At 40.0% G+C, this 16,591-nt stretch overlaps 1 protein-coding gene and 1 pseudogene across 2 annotated transcripts in view; both read left to right on the forward strand.

Annotated features, from left to right (window-relative positions):
• FAM172A (family with sequence similarity 172 member A) overlaps window positions 1–16,591 on the forward strand; it is a 375,530-nt gene that overhangs the window by 21,650 nt on the left and 337,289 nt on the right. For both annotated transcript variants that reach the window (XM_054715061.1, XM_054715062.1), the window contains exon 2: window positions 5,853–5,976. In XM_054715061.1, the coding sequence (XP_054571036.1) occupies window positions 5,871–5,976 (106 nt within the window). In that variant the 5' untranslated portion in view covers window positions 5,853–5,870. The remainder of the gene's footprint in view (window positions 1–5,852; window positions 5,977–16,591) is intronic.
• Window positions 1,560–2,693, forward strand: LOC129148757 (40S ribosomal protein S6-like; annotated as a pseudogene).

The raw sequence follows: 16,591 nt of genomic DNA on the forward strand, positions 1-16,591 counted from the left end.
GGCAGGGTAGGGCAGTTAGGGGTGATCAGGCAGGCAGAGGCAGTTAGGGGCAATCAGGCTGTCAGGGAAGGGCAGTTGGGGGCGAGATCAGGCTGGCAGGGGAGGGCAGTTGGGGGCGATCAGGCCGGCAGGGGAGAGCAGTTGGGGGCGAGATCAGGCTGGCAGGGGAGGGCAATTGAGGGTGAGATCAGGCCGGCAAGGGAGGGCAGTTGGGGGTGACCAGGCCGGCAGGGGAGGGAGGGCAATTGGGGGCAATTGGGCAGGCAGGGGAGCAGGTAGGGGATGATCAGGCTGGCAGGCAGAAGCAGTTAGGGGCAATCAGACAGGCACGCAGGCGAGTGGTTAGGAGCCAGCAGTCCCGGATTGTGAGAGGGATGTCCGACTGCCGGTTTAGACGTAAATCGGCAGTCCATCCCCCGAGGGGTCCCAGATTGGAGAGGGTGCAGGCTGGGCTGAGGGGCACCCCCCCTCCAGTGCACGAATTTCATGCACCAGGCCTCTAGTAAGCTATAATAATATATAAACAATATAAACACGAATCCTGGGAGTATTCTGAGCTAACCATTGCAGTTTTTGAGTAACCTGGATATTTGGATGGGTCTTTTGGTTCCTCATAAATCTCTGATACCGATTCACATATTGTACTTTTAATTGCAAGTAGGCTATTGTGAACTGGACTTCCAGAGTCTGACTTAGTGAACAAAGATTCTTTGGGACCAAACCAGCTCCAGGAGTTCCAGGAATTAACCCAGTTTTACTTCTCTTGTGATATATTTTGCACATTCATCATTGCTTTTAGAATGTGAGGTGGAAAAGCCTTCTCTTGCAAAAATTATCTATATCTAGTTCCATTTATACTTGCCTAAAAGCAAACAGACCTAAAACTAAGACCTAATGTATCTTTTTGTACATTTTGTAAGTGCTCAGGCCATATTTTGAGCAAACAGGGCAATAAGAAATATTCTACTGTTTCATGTTTTGAAATACTGGCTAGATAAAGATTACACATGACAAGTTACTTACAGCTTTATTTATATGTACTGGGTTCTCTGTTGGAATCATAGAAGGGAAGAAGATATGATAATTGCTTTGTGTAGTTCACAGAATGAAATCGCAAACTGAGGTGTTTTGAATCTAGTTTATACTGTAACATTTCTGGGAGACCATATTTAAACAGCAGTGGTTATCATGAAGTATACAACATGTCAGCTGTGTCCGAATTCATATCAGTAAAAACCTTCCACCACTTTATTCCCTATAACCTAACCTCCATCAGATAATACTAAATAAACTATGTCGAGTGCACATATTAATATATATCAAATGTATCAAATAGCTTCCTGGCTGCATTTTCAGTATTATCTGTGGTCGTGCAGGTTATAGCTCTGAATTTTTATTAGGAAAACGAAATTGAGGATTTTAAATGTCCCTGATTTAATTTCACCAGCTGTGCCACAGCCATGGAAAATAACTGGAGAGGGTAAAAATGTAACAGTAAATAAGAGAGCAACAGAGCTCTTCTTTTTCGTGGCGCCTTGGAGGCTGCTGGCTGCTTCAGGATGAAGCTCAAGATCTCTTTCCCAGCCACTGGCTGCCAGAAACTCATTGAAGTGGGCAATGAACGCAAACTTCGCACCTTTTATGTGAAGCATCTGGCCATAGAAGTTGCTGCTGATGCTCTGAGTGAAAGAAACTCACTACAGACTGATTCATTTGCCTTTCAGCATAACCATTATTGCTTGTCTCATTTTCGGTTCTTATAAGTGTATTTCTAATAGCACATGATCTCACTCATCTAGGGGAAATAATGAACAACATAGACTGATAAACAAGAACAGACCCAGAAACAAGGAGGCATGGATCAGACTCTCGGGCCTCAGAGGGAGGGGAGGAGAGGGTGGGGGTAAAGGGGAGAGATCAACCAAAGGACTTGTGTGGAAGCATATGAGCCTAACCAGCGGTTAAGGACAACAGGGGGGTTGGGGCATGGGTGGGGAGGGGTGTGGGCTGGGAATGGGGGGATCAGGACAAATATGTGATACCTTAATCAATAAAGAAATTAAAAAAAAAAAAAGAATGGAAGGGTTATGTGGTTCAAATCAGTGGTGGGAACGACAAACGTTTCCCCATGAAGCAGGGTGTCTTGACCCATGGCCCAGTCCACCTGCTGCTGAGTAATGGCAATCCTGTTACAGACCAAGGAGAACTGGAGAGAGAAAACGAAAATCTGTTCGGGGTTGCATTGTGGATGCCAATCTCAGTGTTCTCAACTTGGTCATTGTAAAAAAAAAAAAGGGAGAAAGATATTCCTGTTCTCCCTGTGCCTTGTCACCTGGGGCCCAAAAGAGCTAGCAGTATCCGCAAACTTTTCAGTCTCTAAAGAAGATGATGTCCGCAAATACGTTGTGAGGAAGCCTCAAGAAACTTAGGACTAAAGCACCCAAGATTCAGAGTCTTGTTACTCCACGTGTTCGTCCATACACATGCAGGGGTATTGCTCTGAAGAAACAACGTGCTAAGAAAAACAAGGAAGAGGCCACAGAATATGCTAAACTTTTGGCTAAGAGAATGAAGGAGGCCAAAGAAAAACGCCAGGAACAGATTGCGAAGAGACGTAGACTGTCCTCTCTGAGAGCTTCTACCTCTAAATCTGAGTACAGTCAAAAATGAGATTTTGTAACTAACAAATAAAGGAGAGCAAATATCAAAGAGAAAGAGAGAGATAGAGAGAGAGAGCGCAACAGACAAGTGGCTTTTGCTTCATACTTACCTGCTTTGCATCTGCTGCTGTAAGGTTTAGGGTCTCAAGTAGTAATTAGTCTCCTAACTTATGTATCATCACTTCAATGAGTTGCAGCGCGTATTTTTAGTTATTCTCCTATAGAATAAGAATATAATTGTTAGTTGATGTTTAATCTTGGGAATCTTGAAAATGATTCTTTAAAATGTGAATCTTTCCCCCTTCTATCTTTTACAAATACCCATTGAGCTCCAAATATGCCAGACATTGTGTTAGGAACCTGACCTCATGGAGATCGAAGTCTACAGAGGGAATGAATGTGTTAGTCAACATTGTGGAGTATTTAGAGCTTTTAAAAAGCCTTTTTAAGATATAATGGACATAGAGCATTGTGTAAGTTTAAGGTTCACAGTATGCTGATTGGATGGCAGTATATTTGCAAAATGATTAGCACAATAAGGTTACCGTAGTTAACACATCCCTCACCTCACTCTTTCAAGTATACAATACAGTATTAACTATAGTCACCATGCTGTCCATAGCTCCCCAGAACTCTAAAATATGAATCTTGAAAAGGACTCTAGCATAAAAAATATTTTATAATTTCACTTTTGTTTAAAGGGTCACAATGAAATAATTGTATAAATTGTTCTATTTAGAAATCAGGTATGTTGAGGCTAATGAAAAATAACTGAACAGTTTATATTTAGAAGTAATACTGTATTAGCAGAGTGATAGAGTAAAAATGCAAGAAGTCCCTTGTAGATAGTTAATTTAGTTGTGGAATTACTAGCAAAGAGCACTATGTAGAATCTCTCATTATGAACATTTCTCTTTAATTTGTATAATGAGTCACTAGTGAAATGTACACAGACTTGTGGAACTTTTAACTGATAAGACTAAGTCTCAGATATAAATAGCCCTTACAATATTGCTTTTTTATAATCATGTTTATAAGTCTAAGTCTCATATATTTTACTTGTGGTTATTTGGCAGTTTGATTTGGCATCTAGAGAGTAAGTCCCTACTTGGGCCATGGCCATGGCCATGTCTTATTTGACTAACCATTTGCACCCTCATATCTTGTAAATTGCCCATCTTATAGACTAGGATATGTTCCTTAAGAAAATATAAACACATTCATATAGAACTTACAGAATTTTAAGTTAAGTATTCACAGCAGAAAAATACTTTCATGTTAAGTAAAAAAACTTTCTCAGTCAAAAATAGTCTTACATTCATTCTAGTTATTGCTACACTCTGCTAACTATGAAAATGACTCAGTTTTTAAAGTTAATTATAAAATGTACCATTGAATGGAAATGGGGGTTTGCTTAGTGGTAGCAAATCAATTGGGTTCCTCAATCAGAGGAATATTCAGTCTTATTATTGTCATGAATGTAGTTTTTAAATGATTTTATTAACAGTTATGGATTGACTAAATTAGTTTAATTTTTCCATTGTATGTGTTGCAGTTTTTTTTTTTAATTTAGGAATAGTGGGTTGTTGTTTTTTACTGTTCACGGAAACCCTGGGAAAAGCTATCTATAGTTTAAGTGCAAAATTAGACTTTGATAAATCATAATTTTATATTATTATTGTTCACTGGACTGCCATTTGTAGATTATGGTTTGTAACATAGTTTCATTTTTTAAAAATTAAATTTATTGGGGTAATAAGATTAACCAAATTTATTGGTTATTAAGATTATATAGGTTTCAAGTGTCGATTTCTATGACACATGATCTGTATATTCCATTGTGTTCCCACTACCCAAAGTCAAATCATCTTCCATCACCATATATTTGGTTTCCTTTTCTCTTTCCTACCTACCCTCTTATCCCCCTTCCCTCTGGTAACCACCATTTGTTGTCCATCTATGAGTTCCAGTTTTATATCCCACATATGAGTGAAAACATATAGTTCTTAACTTTTTCTGACTGACTTATATTACTTAGCCTAATATTCTCAAGGTCCATTCATGTTGTTGCAAATGGCAGTATTTCATCTTTTCTTATGGTTGGGTAGTACTCCAATGTATATATGTACCACATCTTCTTTATCCAGTCCTCTATCGCAGACACTTTAGTTTCCATAGTTTCGTTATTAAAAGGGCTATTTTTTTCCTTTTAGAGTTGTTTTTTAATTACATTAGATTTAATTTATAGCTACATTTTGTATTTATGTATTTTTCTCCTTTTGACTATCTGCATGTTCCAGGACAGTGGTCAGCAAACTCATTAGTCAACAGAACCAAATATCAACAGTACAATGACTGAAATTTCTTTTGAGAGCCAAATTTTTTAAACTTAAACTTCTTCTAACACCACTTCTTCAAAAAAGACTCGCCCAGGCCGTGGTATTTTGTGGAAGAGCCACACTCAAGGGGCCAAAGAGCTGCATGTGGCTTGCGAGCTGTAGTTTGCCAACCACTGTTCCAAGAGAAGACATTCTGACCTTATAGATAGCATATGCTTACAATTTATCTTAAAAGTAAGTTACAGTTTTTGAAACTACTTGGAGATATTTTAAAATCTTTATATATAAAAGCCTAAGCGACTGAACGACTGGTTGACCAGTTGCTATGATGTGCACTGACCACCAGGGGGCAGACTCTCAATGCAGAGCTGTCCCCTAGTGGTCAGTGCACTCCCAAAGCCAACCTCCCGCGGCCCCTCCTCCCACCAGCCAACCTCCTGTGGCCCCGGTTGCTGGCCAGGCTGAGGGACCCCACCCGTGCACGAATTCATGCACCGGGCCTCTAGTTAGATGATAAAGAACTAAAACTAAATAGTAAGTTTAGCTAAGTTCAATTCAGCAGCATTAGGTATCTGTATGTACTATCAGGTATTGTGTTTTGTGACATGAGAGATATAATGATGAAAAAACTTGATACCTCTGTCCTGGTGCTTGTAATCTTTTCGCTGACCTAGACAAATATATAAATAACTACAGTGCAAGGCAGCCTTTGATGAGGATATAGTATAGACATCAACAAAGTACAGTGGAAAATCAGGATAGAGAGATTAATCTCGACTGGGAGGATCAAGGAAGTTCTCATGGAGTAGGCAGGATTGAGTAGAGCTTAATTTATTGCTTTCATTCATTCTAGACTGTCTTCTGAAGATTGATGTCTATTTCCTTGAGCTCTTTAATTTTGTGCCCAATTTGGATAAGCATGGCACAAATCCAGCAGGGAGGTCCAGATGAAAAAGAAAAGACTACAGCATTGAAAGGTACATACTTAAATTGCTTTTTTAGGATATTTTCATTGTGCCTGATGAAGGTATAGGAATATTTAGGTGATCTGCTGTTTATTTCAATTTTAAAATAAAAACAGTACCTAGTCTATTTGTAATTATTTGTGTTCCTACAGCAACTATTTCAGTGTCTGACATATAGTCTGTACTCAGCAAATAAATCATAGAATCATGTAATTTTACAGTCAGAATTCTTAATATTTTTCTTATTCAAGGCCATGTAAATTTATGGTAGTGATGTTATCCTATTTTTGTTGTTCTTGATGTCATACTAATTTAGTATAGTGATCTGCCTAATCCTGCATTTTATCCTTGTGGCATTGGCATGAGGGATATATTATGAGAGGCCCTTCATGTTAACATCTCAGAAGGAATCTGCCTTAGACATTTTTTGGAATTTTTGAGTTCTAGACTTAAAAAACAAACAAACCTGCTATCTAAAATAATTTTACCTCTAAAAGAAGTATTCATTATGGACCTGTAAGTTTTCTTTATTATCGTATATTTTAGTCTCACTGTCTAGTGACTTGCCCAAGATCAGATTATCTAAGTAACTTGTGCAAGGTCTCACAGTTACTTTGTTTGGTAGTAGAAAAAATATATTTTGGGTGTTCTAAATGTTGAGATGCCAACTGTGCCAGCTGATAAAAGTCTCTTTTGTGGGAATGGCTGGGGGCGGGGGGTGTGGTCAGTTGGGGAAAAAGGAGACATATGTAAAACTTTAGACAATAAAAAAAAGTCTCTTTTACTTGATTCAGCATAGAGTCTATTTGGACTTCAAGATGCTTTGTAGGAGATGCTCCAGCTGAGTATGTACCAGACTGTCTTGGTTTTGGCCACTTCTCTGAATATCTAGCTGCTGTCCTACACTGCAGTGCTAGGCTGGATGATAAAGATACCTCAAGAATCCCTTTTACTGCCTCCTTTTATCTCTTCATGAAATCCTAAAGCAGTGATGGCGAACCTATGACACACGTGTCATCACTGACACGCGTAGCCATTTCTGATGACACGTGGCCACATGCTGAGGATGAAACATTTGCTGCTCCTGAGGATGAAACATTTGCGAAATAATGTTTTTTCCTCAAAGTGACACACTACCCGAGTTTTGCTCAGTTTTTTGGCGAAGTTTGACACACCAAGCTCAAAAGGTTGCCTATCACTGTCCTAAAGCTTACATAGGATAAAGCAACCAGTTGGCTCACCTTGTCCCTGCTTTTAAAGCAAATGATCTATCAAAGGGATGGTGTAACTAGCCCTTATCTACAAAAACGGAAAATGGCTTTCCATTGCTTTCTTCTCACAAATGTGAAGTCTTTGATTAGGATGATAAAGAATGGACAGATTCTGATTATGTTTTGAAGGAAGAGATGACATGACAGAATTTGTTGTTGGATTAGACATGAGTTGTAAAAAAAACAAAGGTAACTTTGAAGGCTCTTGCTCTAAATAGCTTTAAGTTAGGTGCCATTAATTATATTAAGAAAACTGGGAAAAGCTGGTGGCAGTGGTAGTGGTTGTAGTGGGAAATAAGTTAGCTTTTATATGTATTAAACTAAGATGCCCCTTAAACATGAAGGTGGAAAAGTTGAGTGTGGAGTATGGGAGAGCATGTGGGTTAGAATAATAGTTTTGGGAATCATTAATGTAGAGATAATATTTAAAGTTATGATCATGATTGAGATCACCAAGAATGTCAGTGTAGCCAGAAAAGAGAACACATCTGAAGATTCAACCCTGGGGCATCTCAACCTTAGGGTCAGGAAGATAAGGAGAAACCTGCTAAAGGGGCTGAAAATTAATCTCTAGTAAGATAGGCTGAGAACCAGGAGCAAGAGAGAGGTCCTTAACCTTAAATGAAGATTATGGGAATAATTAATTTAGTCATGATCATGAGTCAGGCTAGATGAGGACTGAGAATATACTTTTGGATTTGACAGTGTGGACATCATTGGTAATCTTCACAAAAAGCTGTTTCAATGAATTATTGGAAATGAAAGCATGTTAGAGAATCTGTGTAGAGAATAGAAGAGAGGAATTGGAGACAGCTGTAGTCAACCCTCTGGAAGGTTTTACTGCATGTTTGTATGCTTCTGGAATGACCAGTACACTCAGGAAAATAGATTTCCTGGGTTTCCACATAGTTAGATTTTGAGCATCTTCAACATTACATGGTAATGTGAAAATTTGGTGTTCCAATTTATACTTACACCAGCAGTATATACGAGTTGAGATTGATTTTCTAGAGTTTGGAGGTAGTATGGTGACATTAAAAGAATATGAATAGTATTCTAAAAATGGAACTATCTGGATACAAACTCAGATTTTTTTCTGAAAGTTGCTTAACTGAAACTTTTTCTTCATTGTATAATATGAATAAGAAGGCTTAGTACACATGAACTTATAATGATTAATGAAGAAGTCAGATTGGATATATTAGAAAATAAAATGACAGATATATAGGACAGTATATTTGAGAACAAATTGGCAAGCTAGATAAAATTTTATATCTAAAACAGTTCTATTTATCAGTTTTTTCTTATATGGATTATGCCTTAGATGCCATGTTTAAGAATTTTTTGCCTAGCCCTAGTTCATGAAGAGTTTCTCCTGTGTTTTTCTTTTTAAACCTATTTGATAGTATATTTATTTAGTCTTTTTGAAGTAATCACTTCTGAGACTTGTCATTGACCTATAACCAGAGACCACTAGGAACACATCTATAGTTGAATGAACTGAGTTTATTACTCATTGCCACCAGGGAGAACACACATCTTGGGTATCTCAGTAGAGGGTGTTAAAAATGATTTAAAGTTTTTTAGTTTTAGGTTTTACATTAAAAATAGTCATTCATTTTGAGTTAATTTTTATATAACGTGTGAGACTTAGGTCAACCTTTATTATTAAAATTTTAAAATATATTTTTATTGATTTTAGGAAGAAGGTAGAGGGAGAAAGACATAGAAACATCAATAATGAGAGAATCTTTGATCGGCTGCCTCCTGCCTGTCCCCTACTGGGGATCAAGTCCGAAACCCCGGGCATGTGCCCTGACCAGGAATTGAACCATGACCTCCTGGTTCATAGGTCCACACTCAGCCACTCAGCCTCACTGGCTACTAATTTTCCAGTTGTGCCAGCACCATTTGTGAAAAAGACTACCTTTTTCACCATTGAATTCCTTCTTGACCTTTCTCAAAAATGATTTGGGTATGGTCGCAGGTTCGATTCCTGGCCAAGGGCTCGATTCCTGGTCAAGGGCATGTTTGATCCTTGACTCTGGTCGGGATGCATGTGTGAGGAAACCAATCAATGTGTCTCATGTTGGTACTGATGTTTTTTTTTTTTTGTTTTTTTTTTCTCTCTCTCCCCCTCCCTTCCACTCTAAAAATCAATGGGAAAAAAATATCCTTGGGTGAAGATTAAAAAAAAAAAAATGAATTGGGCATATTTGGGCAGGCTTATTTTGGGGCTCTCTTTTCTGTTCCATGATCTTTTTCAATCTTTTCTCCAATACTACACTCTCTTGGTTACTATACTATATAGTAAGTTTTTTGTTTGTTTGTTTTTTGTTAATCCTCACCCAAGGATATTTTTCCATTGATCTTTTAGAGAGAGTGGAAGAGAGAGGGAAAGACAGAGAGAAACAATGTGAGAGAAGCACATCGATTGGTTGCCTCCTGCATGTGCCCCAATCAGGGCCCAGGCCAGGGAGGAACCTGCAACCAAGGTACGTGCCCTTGACCGAAATCAAACCGGGGACCCTGTGGAACACAGGCTGATGCTTTATCCACTGAGTCAAACTGGCTGGGGCTATAGTTAGTTTTAAAATTGAGTGGAGTGGTCCTTTCCACTTTATTTTTTTTTTCGAAATTATTTAGCTGTCTTTGTCTTGTCATATAAGTTTTAGAGTAAAATGGTCTATATCTAAACATTTATTTTTTTTTACTTATTGTTAAAAACTATATTTAAATCTATAGTTGAATGTGGGGAGAAGCTACATCTTTACTATATTGAGTCTTCTAATTCCATTAACATGGCCTATCATGTATTTAGATCTTTGCTTTTCTTCTTCAGCATTTTGTAATTTTTTACATGTAAGTCTTATACACTTGTTATTAGATTTATACTTACGTTTTAATTCTTTATAATGATTATAAATTGTGTTGTGTTTTTAATTTCAGTTTATTGATAGTTTATGGAAATATAATTAAATTTTGTGTGTTGATTAAAGTAAAATATGAATTGGGCATATTTGGGCAGGCTTATTTTAGGGCTCACCCACCCGCTGCTCCGCCACACTTGCAGCCAGGCTCGCAGCCGCGTCCACCCACCCACCCGCCGGCCTCCAGCCTTGCTGCGATCGGAGCTTGTGGGCCGTGGGGGAGGACCCAAGGGGGGCTCCATGCACCTCATGGTGACCGGTCATTTGGTCATTTTGGTCGTGACGCCTCTTGGCTTTTTATTATTATGATGATAAGTTGTTTTGGTAGATTCCTTGGGCTTTTCTTTGTCATTTACAAATTGGACAGTTTTATTTCTTCCTTGCCAATCTATATGTCTTTTATTTTATTTTATTTTTTGCTTTTTTGTGCTGGTTAGGACTTCCACTACTATTTTGAGTAAGAATAGTCAGAGCGGACATTTTTTTCCCCCCATAGAATTGTGGTAATAGAGTGGTGCCACTCCCATTGTTCACCCTTAATTTCTAGACCTATGAATACTGGCTATAATGGGTGGCTGGGGAAATAGAATGACTGGTGTCTATAGAATGGATCACCCTAGCCACTTAATTTTTAAAATATTTTATTGAACATTCACTTTGGAAAGAACTATCTTTAAATTTGTTGCCCATTCAGAGATGTCTGTTCACATACCTCTTCTCCATATTTCCTTGTCACCAATTTTCCAATCATGTTCATTTCAAGTTCCTGACCATCCAGCCAAACCATTGGCCACAGAATATGAATCAATATATAATCACATGTCTGGCCATATCTTTTTCCAAGCAAAATAAAAGCCAGGTGCACAGCTCTCAGTTCTGCTCACCGGGAGGATTTCCCTTCATCACTGTCCTTCAGGGATGTCTTAGAAAGGGGCTCTAGTGTTTCAGCTGTACACTTTTGAGTGGTGCTTGAATATCCTACAGAACTACCTATAAACCAGACGTGAGTTTGGGTAGGAAGCCAGTTGATGGTAGGAACTTTCCACAAGGAATTTATGCTGATAGATAAAAAGCAATGCAGTAGGAGTTGGTGACCATAGGCATTTGGGCCCCTTTTCGTTTTAACTTACTTTTGCCTTTAGGGCCTGCTCAGTCCTGGTCACATATATATCACTTCCATTTGGTGATGGAGTGCTGGTTTGCACACCTAACTTTATGACTTGGTGGGTCAGCTAACCCACCAATTTTATGATGGGCAGCTAAGATTACATGATAAGTTGGTAGCCCATGATTAAGCATTAAGTCTCTACAAAGGCCCAGTAGCAGTTTCTTAAAAGGAGAATAGTTACCTACAGCGGATGTCAGGACCTTGCCCCCAGATCCTTAAAGGCTATGCTTTGATTCATCAAGAGGCCTCTGCCCAAGTTTCCAGACCGCGTCCTGATCTGCCACTGACACCGTTGGATCTGCTGGCTTACATGGCTCAACTAGCAGGGCAGCATACCCAGCTGCAGAGCTTTCTCTTATTCTGGACACCACTCAAAAGTAGCACATTTTGGCCAAATGGATCAGGGTAACACACCCAAGGAGGACTATGTTGCCTCAAACGTCCAAAGATACCTGCTAGGCACTGTGCCTCTTTTTTGTTTGTAGGAAAGGCCAGTTGCAACAACTTATCCTTCACTTTAGCAGAGATATGTTGACATGACCCACGTCATCGGACCCCTAGAAATTAGACTGGAGTAGAAAGCCCCTGGATTTTTGTCAGATTTATTTCTCACCCTCTGACACGCGAATGTCTTGCCAGTAACTCTAGATTGTTACTTCTTGCTTACTAGGTCCAATCAGTATAATGGCATTAATGTATTGGACCAGAGTGATAATCATATTGAAGGGAAAGGTGATCAAGATCAAGCAAACTAAATTATGACTTACAACTCGTGAGTCAATATATCCCTGAGGTAGGACTGCAAAGGTATGTTGCTGGCCTTGCCAACTGAAAGCAAACTGTTTCTAGTGGGTGTTATTGACAGAGATGGAAAAAAAGGCATTTGCCAGATCAATACTTGCATACCAGGTTCCAGGGATGTATTAATTTGCTCAAGCAATGAAATTACATCTAGTATAGAAGCTACATTTGAAGTCACCATCTGTTTAAGCTTAACGATGATTCACTGTCATTCTCCAAGTTCCATCTGTCTTCTGGACAGTCCAGATAGGTGAATTGAGTGGGGATGTGGTAGGAATCACCACCCTTGCATTCTTCAAGTCCTTGATGGTGGCATTAATCTCTGCAATCCCAGGAAAGTCATACTTCTTTGGTTTAGTTGTCCTAGGTAAATACAGTTTAGGGGCTTTCACTTGGCCTTTTCTGCAATAGCCTCAATTCTACAGATCAGGGAACCAATGTGGGGATTCTGTCAAATAATGATTCTGGAACTGGGGAAATAATCACAATGAGTTTAGGAACCCACTGTGAGATGAACCTGTCCTCCATCAACCCCTACTCTGGTGATGAATCACAGTGACCTTTTGGGTTTCCTGGAATCAGCTTCATTTCAGAGCCAGTGTCCATAAGTCTCTGAAAGGTCTGGTTATTTCTTTTCCCCAGTGCAGTTATCCTGGTAAAAGGCCATTGTTCCCTTTGGGGGAGGATGGGAGAAAGCTTAAAAGTGCAATTTTTGGCAGTGTATACCTGGGCCATTCCTTAAGGTCATTCTTTAAGAGGACCTCCTCCCAAGAGGTTCTGGGTCTGTACACTGGCTTAAGTCTGGGAACTGATTATGACTGTTTTTTATTTAGGTGGGGCTTTTGTTCATTTGACCCAGAACTTTCCTGCTTATACTGGTACATATCAAGTAAGAATTTAGCAGGCTTCCTGTCTTATTTCTAGGAACAACATGCTCAGCTAGCCAATACAGTAGGTCTGTGTGTCAGATTATTCTGATTGCTGCTTTGACTCTGCTGTCCATTACGGTAACCAAGCCCACCTTGCCTTTGGTGGTAGAGTGATCCCACTTGGCTGCTGCCACCCTAGGAACCATTTACTCCCATTGCATTTATGTTTCTTAATTCAGTGACTTTAGTTCCCACTGTAAGGTTTAGCATAAAAGAAGTCATCACGTAGCTTTTTAAAGATGCCAGCGTTCTCCTCACAGATTTATTTCTCATAGTAGTGGCTTAAGGTATGTCTTCTGGACCCTTCCAGGTTGAGTGCGTAGATCTTCAATGATAAATCCACTTTAATATTCCTATCTCCCTAAACATTTGAATTGCTTCCTCTACATTAAACCATAGCAAATCCACTCACTGTGGGCCAATTTTTGGCTCATGTTTAAGCCAACCAATCAAACAAACTGTTAGAGCCCTTCCTAACTCTCCAAGCTGCAGCATTAAATACAGAATCTGTGCTTGGTAAGCCTTTATCAATAAATATGACCTGATTATTCCTTCCATGATTATCCCACACCCTTAATATTCATTCCCACACATGTTCCCTGGATTTCTGTTTGTATAAGTTCTTGTTCTACTCAGACCTTCAATGCATCAGATGATGTTCATCCAAATAGGAGGGAGGCAATTTGCTTTACTCAGTCTATAGATTCAAATGTTAATCTTATTCAGAACCACCTTCACAAAGATACTAGTACTCAGAATAATATTTAACCAAATATATTGGCACCCCATGACCCAGTCAAGTTGACACTTAAAATTAATCACCACACCATTCAGCTTGGGTTGTTTTCACCTTTTGGCTATTGTGAATAATGCTTCTATGAACATAATGTACAAACATTTGTTTGAGTGTCTGTTTTGAAGTCCTGTGGGTATCAAATGGTATTTTTATCCAGTTATTGCATATGCTTAGTTGAAGTTTAGAATTCTAGTTGCTGAATCATTTTAATCACCAGAGACATGTCTTAGAAAAAAAAACAGTTGTGTCAAGTCTGATGCATGTTTAGTAGATTATATGGGTTTACTTGTACTGTATTTTATAGATGATTGAAGAGATTTTCAATGTAAATGTTTTATTATACTTGAATTTTACCTAATTCTGTGGAATTAGTCTCTGTGTGTAAAAACAGCTATACAATATTGGTTTCTTTTTACAAAGCAGAAAAATAGTCTCTGACAATTCCTTTCCAGATCAATTCCAATAAAATCAAAATTCATCATTTGATGCTTTCCGACACTGCTTTGGTTGTATGAAGAGTAGTCTGTGTTCAAGAATGCCACTATGAGGACTACCCTGCTCTTTTAGGGTAAACCCAGTGGAGGCCCACAGGACTCTGAGATCAATCATTATAGCACCTGGAAGACTTCACCTTTGTGTTTCCTCAATGTTAATGAAATAAAAATATATCTGCTTCTCTAGCGGACAGAGAAGTTTGAGGAATGCCTATTTATTTAGTTCTTCATTTTATCATTCAAAGGAACATTTTGAGCAAAGTAAAAGCATATTTCTGTATGTATAACTATTTATCTTTATAAGGCAAGGAAGAGAGGGGGAGAATATTTTAGAGTTGATATGGCACATCGAATAAATGGTGATTTTGAAAGAGCACTAAGTTAGGTATTGGGAAACACATTTATTTTACTAAGCCCACTTACTATCTATAATAATCTATAATAATAAAAGCATAATATGCTAATTAGACCGGACAGCCAAACAACCTTCCGGACATCCTTCTGGACGAAGCCGTGGTGGCGGGGGCCGAGGCAGAGGCAGTTAGGGGCGAATCAGGCAGGCAGGCGAGTGGTTAGGAGTGATCAGGCAGGCAGAGGGGTTAGGGGCAATCAGGCAGGCAGGTGAGTGGTTAGGGGCGATGAGGCAGGCAGGCAGAGTGGTTAGGGTTGATCAGGCAGGCGAGTGGTTAGGAGCCAGCAGTCCTGGATTGTGAGAGGGATGTCCACCTGCCTGTTCAGGCCCAATCCTGCAGGGCCTAAATCCTGCGGGGATTGGGCCTAAATGGGCAGTCGGACAACCCTGAGGGGTCCCAGATTGCGAGAAGGTGCAGGCCGGGCTGAGGGACCTCCCCCGCCAATGCATGAATTTCGTGCACCGGGCCTCTAGTCTATATACCAGGCGTCCTCAAACTACGGCCCGCGGGCCACATGTGGGTGTTTTTGCCGTTTTGTTTTTTTACTTCAAAATAAGATATGTGCAGTGTGCATAGGAATTTGTTCATAGTTTTTTTTAAACTATAGTCCGGCCCTCCAACGGTCTGAGGGACAGTGAACTGGCCCCCTGTTTAAAAAGTTTGAGGACCCCTGCTATATACACTGAGTGGCCAGATTATTATGACCACACCATCAGTACTTCATTGGGCCACCTTTTGCCTTCAATACTGCGGCGATTCTTTTTGGCATTGACTCCACGAGATGTTGAAAGGAGATGCGAGGAATCTGACACCATGCCTGATGAATAGCACTGTCCAGTTCTGTGAGATTTAATGGTTGTGGAACCAGCTGCCTGATGGCTCTTTTAACTTCGTCCCACAAATGCTCAATTGGATTGAGATCTGGTGATTGTGGGGGCCTCCTAAGCAAAGTAAAGTCTCCCTCATGTTCTTGAAACCACTCCTGCACAATAAGAGCACCATGGCATGGCGCATTGTCTTGTTGGAAGAAGCCATCTCCATTGGGATACGCCATCAACATGATAGGATGAACTTGATCAGCAACGATACTTAGGTATGTTGTGCTATTCAGACGTTGTTCCACACGAATTAAAGGGCCCAAAACATGCCCCAAACCATAACACTGCCTCCACCAGCTTGAAGGGTTGTACTCATGCATGTGGGGTACATGCTTTCATGCTGTTTCCATGAAATTCTCACTCTGCCATCTGCATGATGCAACTGGAAACGTGATTCATTGGACCACATGACTTTTTTCCAATGCTCGACTGTCCAATCTTTGTGTTCCTGTGCGAATTGGAGGCGTTTTATCTTGGTAACTGTAGACAGCAAAGGTGTTCGAATAGGCCTTCGGCTTCCATATCCCATATGATGCAGTGTACGGCTAATTTGCCTACAAACATCAGGTGGTCATAATAATCTGGCCACTCAGTGTATATAAAAGGCTAATATGCTAAGTGTCTGATCGTCTGACCCGTCACTATGACGTGCACTGACCACCCGGAAGCAGATGCTCAACACAGGAACTGCCGAGCTGCAATGACTTGGCAGCAGCGGTTCTCGGGTGATGCACCCTGAAACCAGAGAGGAGGGAGCCCGATTCCTCGCTGGGCTGCATGATTCCACTTTCGGCCGTGGGTTATGTTGTTGCTGGGGCACTGTTGGCCCCGAATCTGGTTTACTGCACACTTGCATTTGCGTTCCACACTCTGTACAACAGCAACTTTGCAGAGTGCCCTCTCGCACTCCGGAACCCCTCAGGGGATGTCGGAAAGCCAGTTTTGGC

The sequence above is a fragment of the Eptesicus fuscus genome, chromosome 4 (genome assembly GCF_027574615.1).
Source record: "Eptesicus fuscus isolate TK198812 chromosome 4, DD_ASM_mEF_20220401, whole genome shotgun sequence".
Classification (NCBI taxonomy): domain Eukaryota; kingdom Metazoa; phylum Chordata; class Mammalia; order Chiroptera; family Vespertilionidae; genus Eptesicus; species Eptesicus fuscus.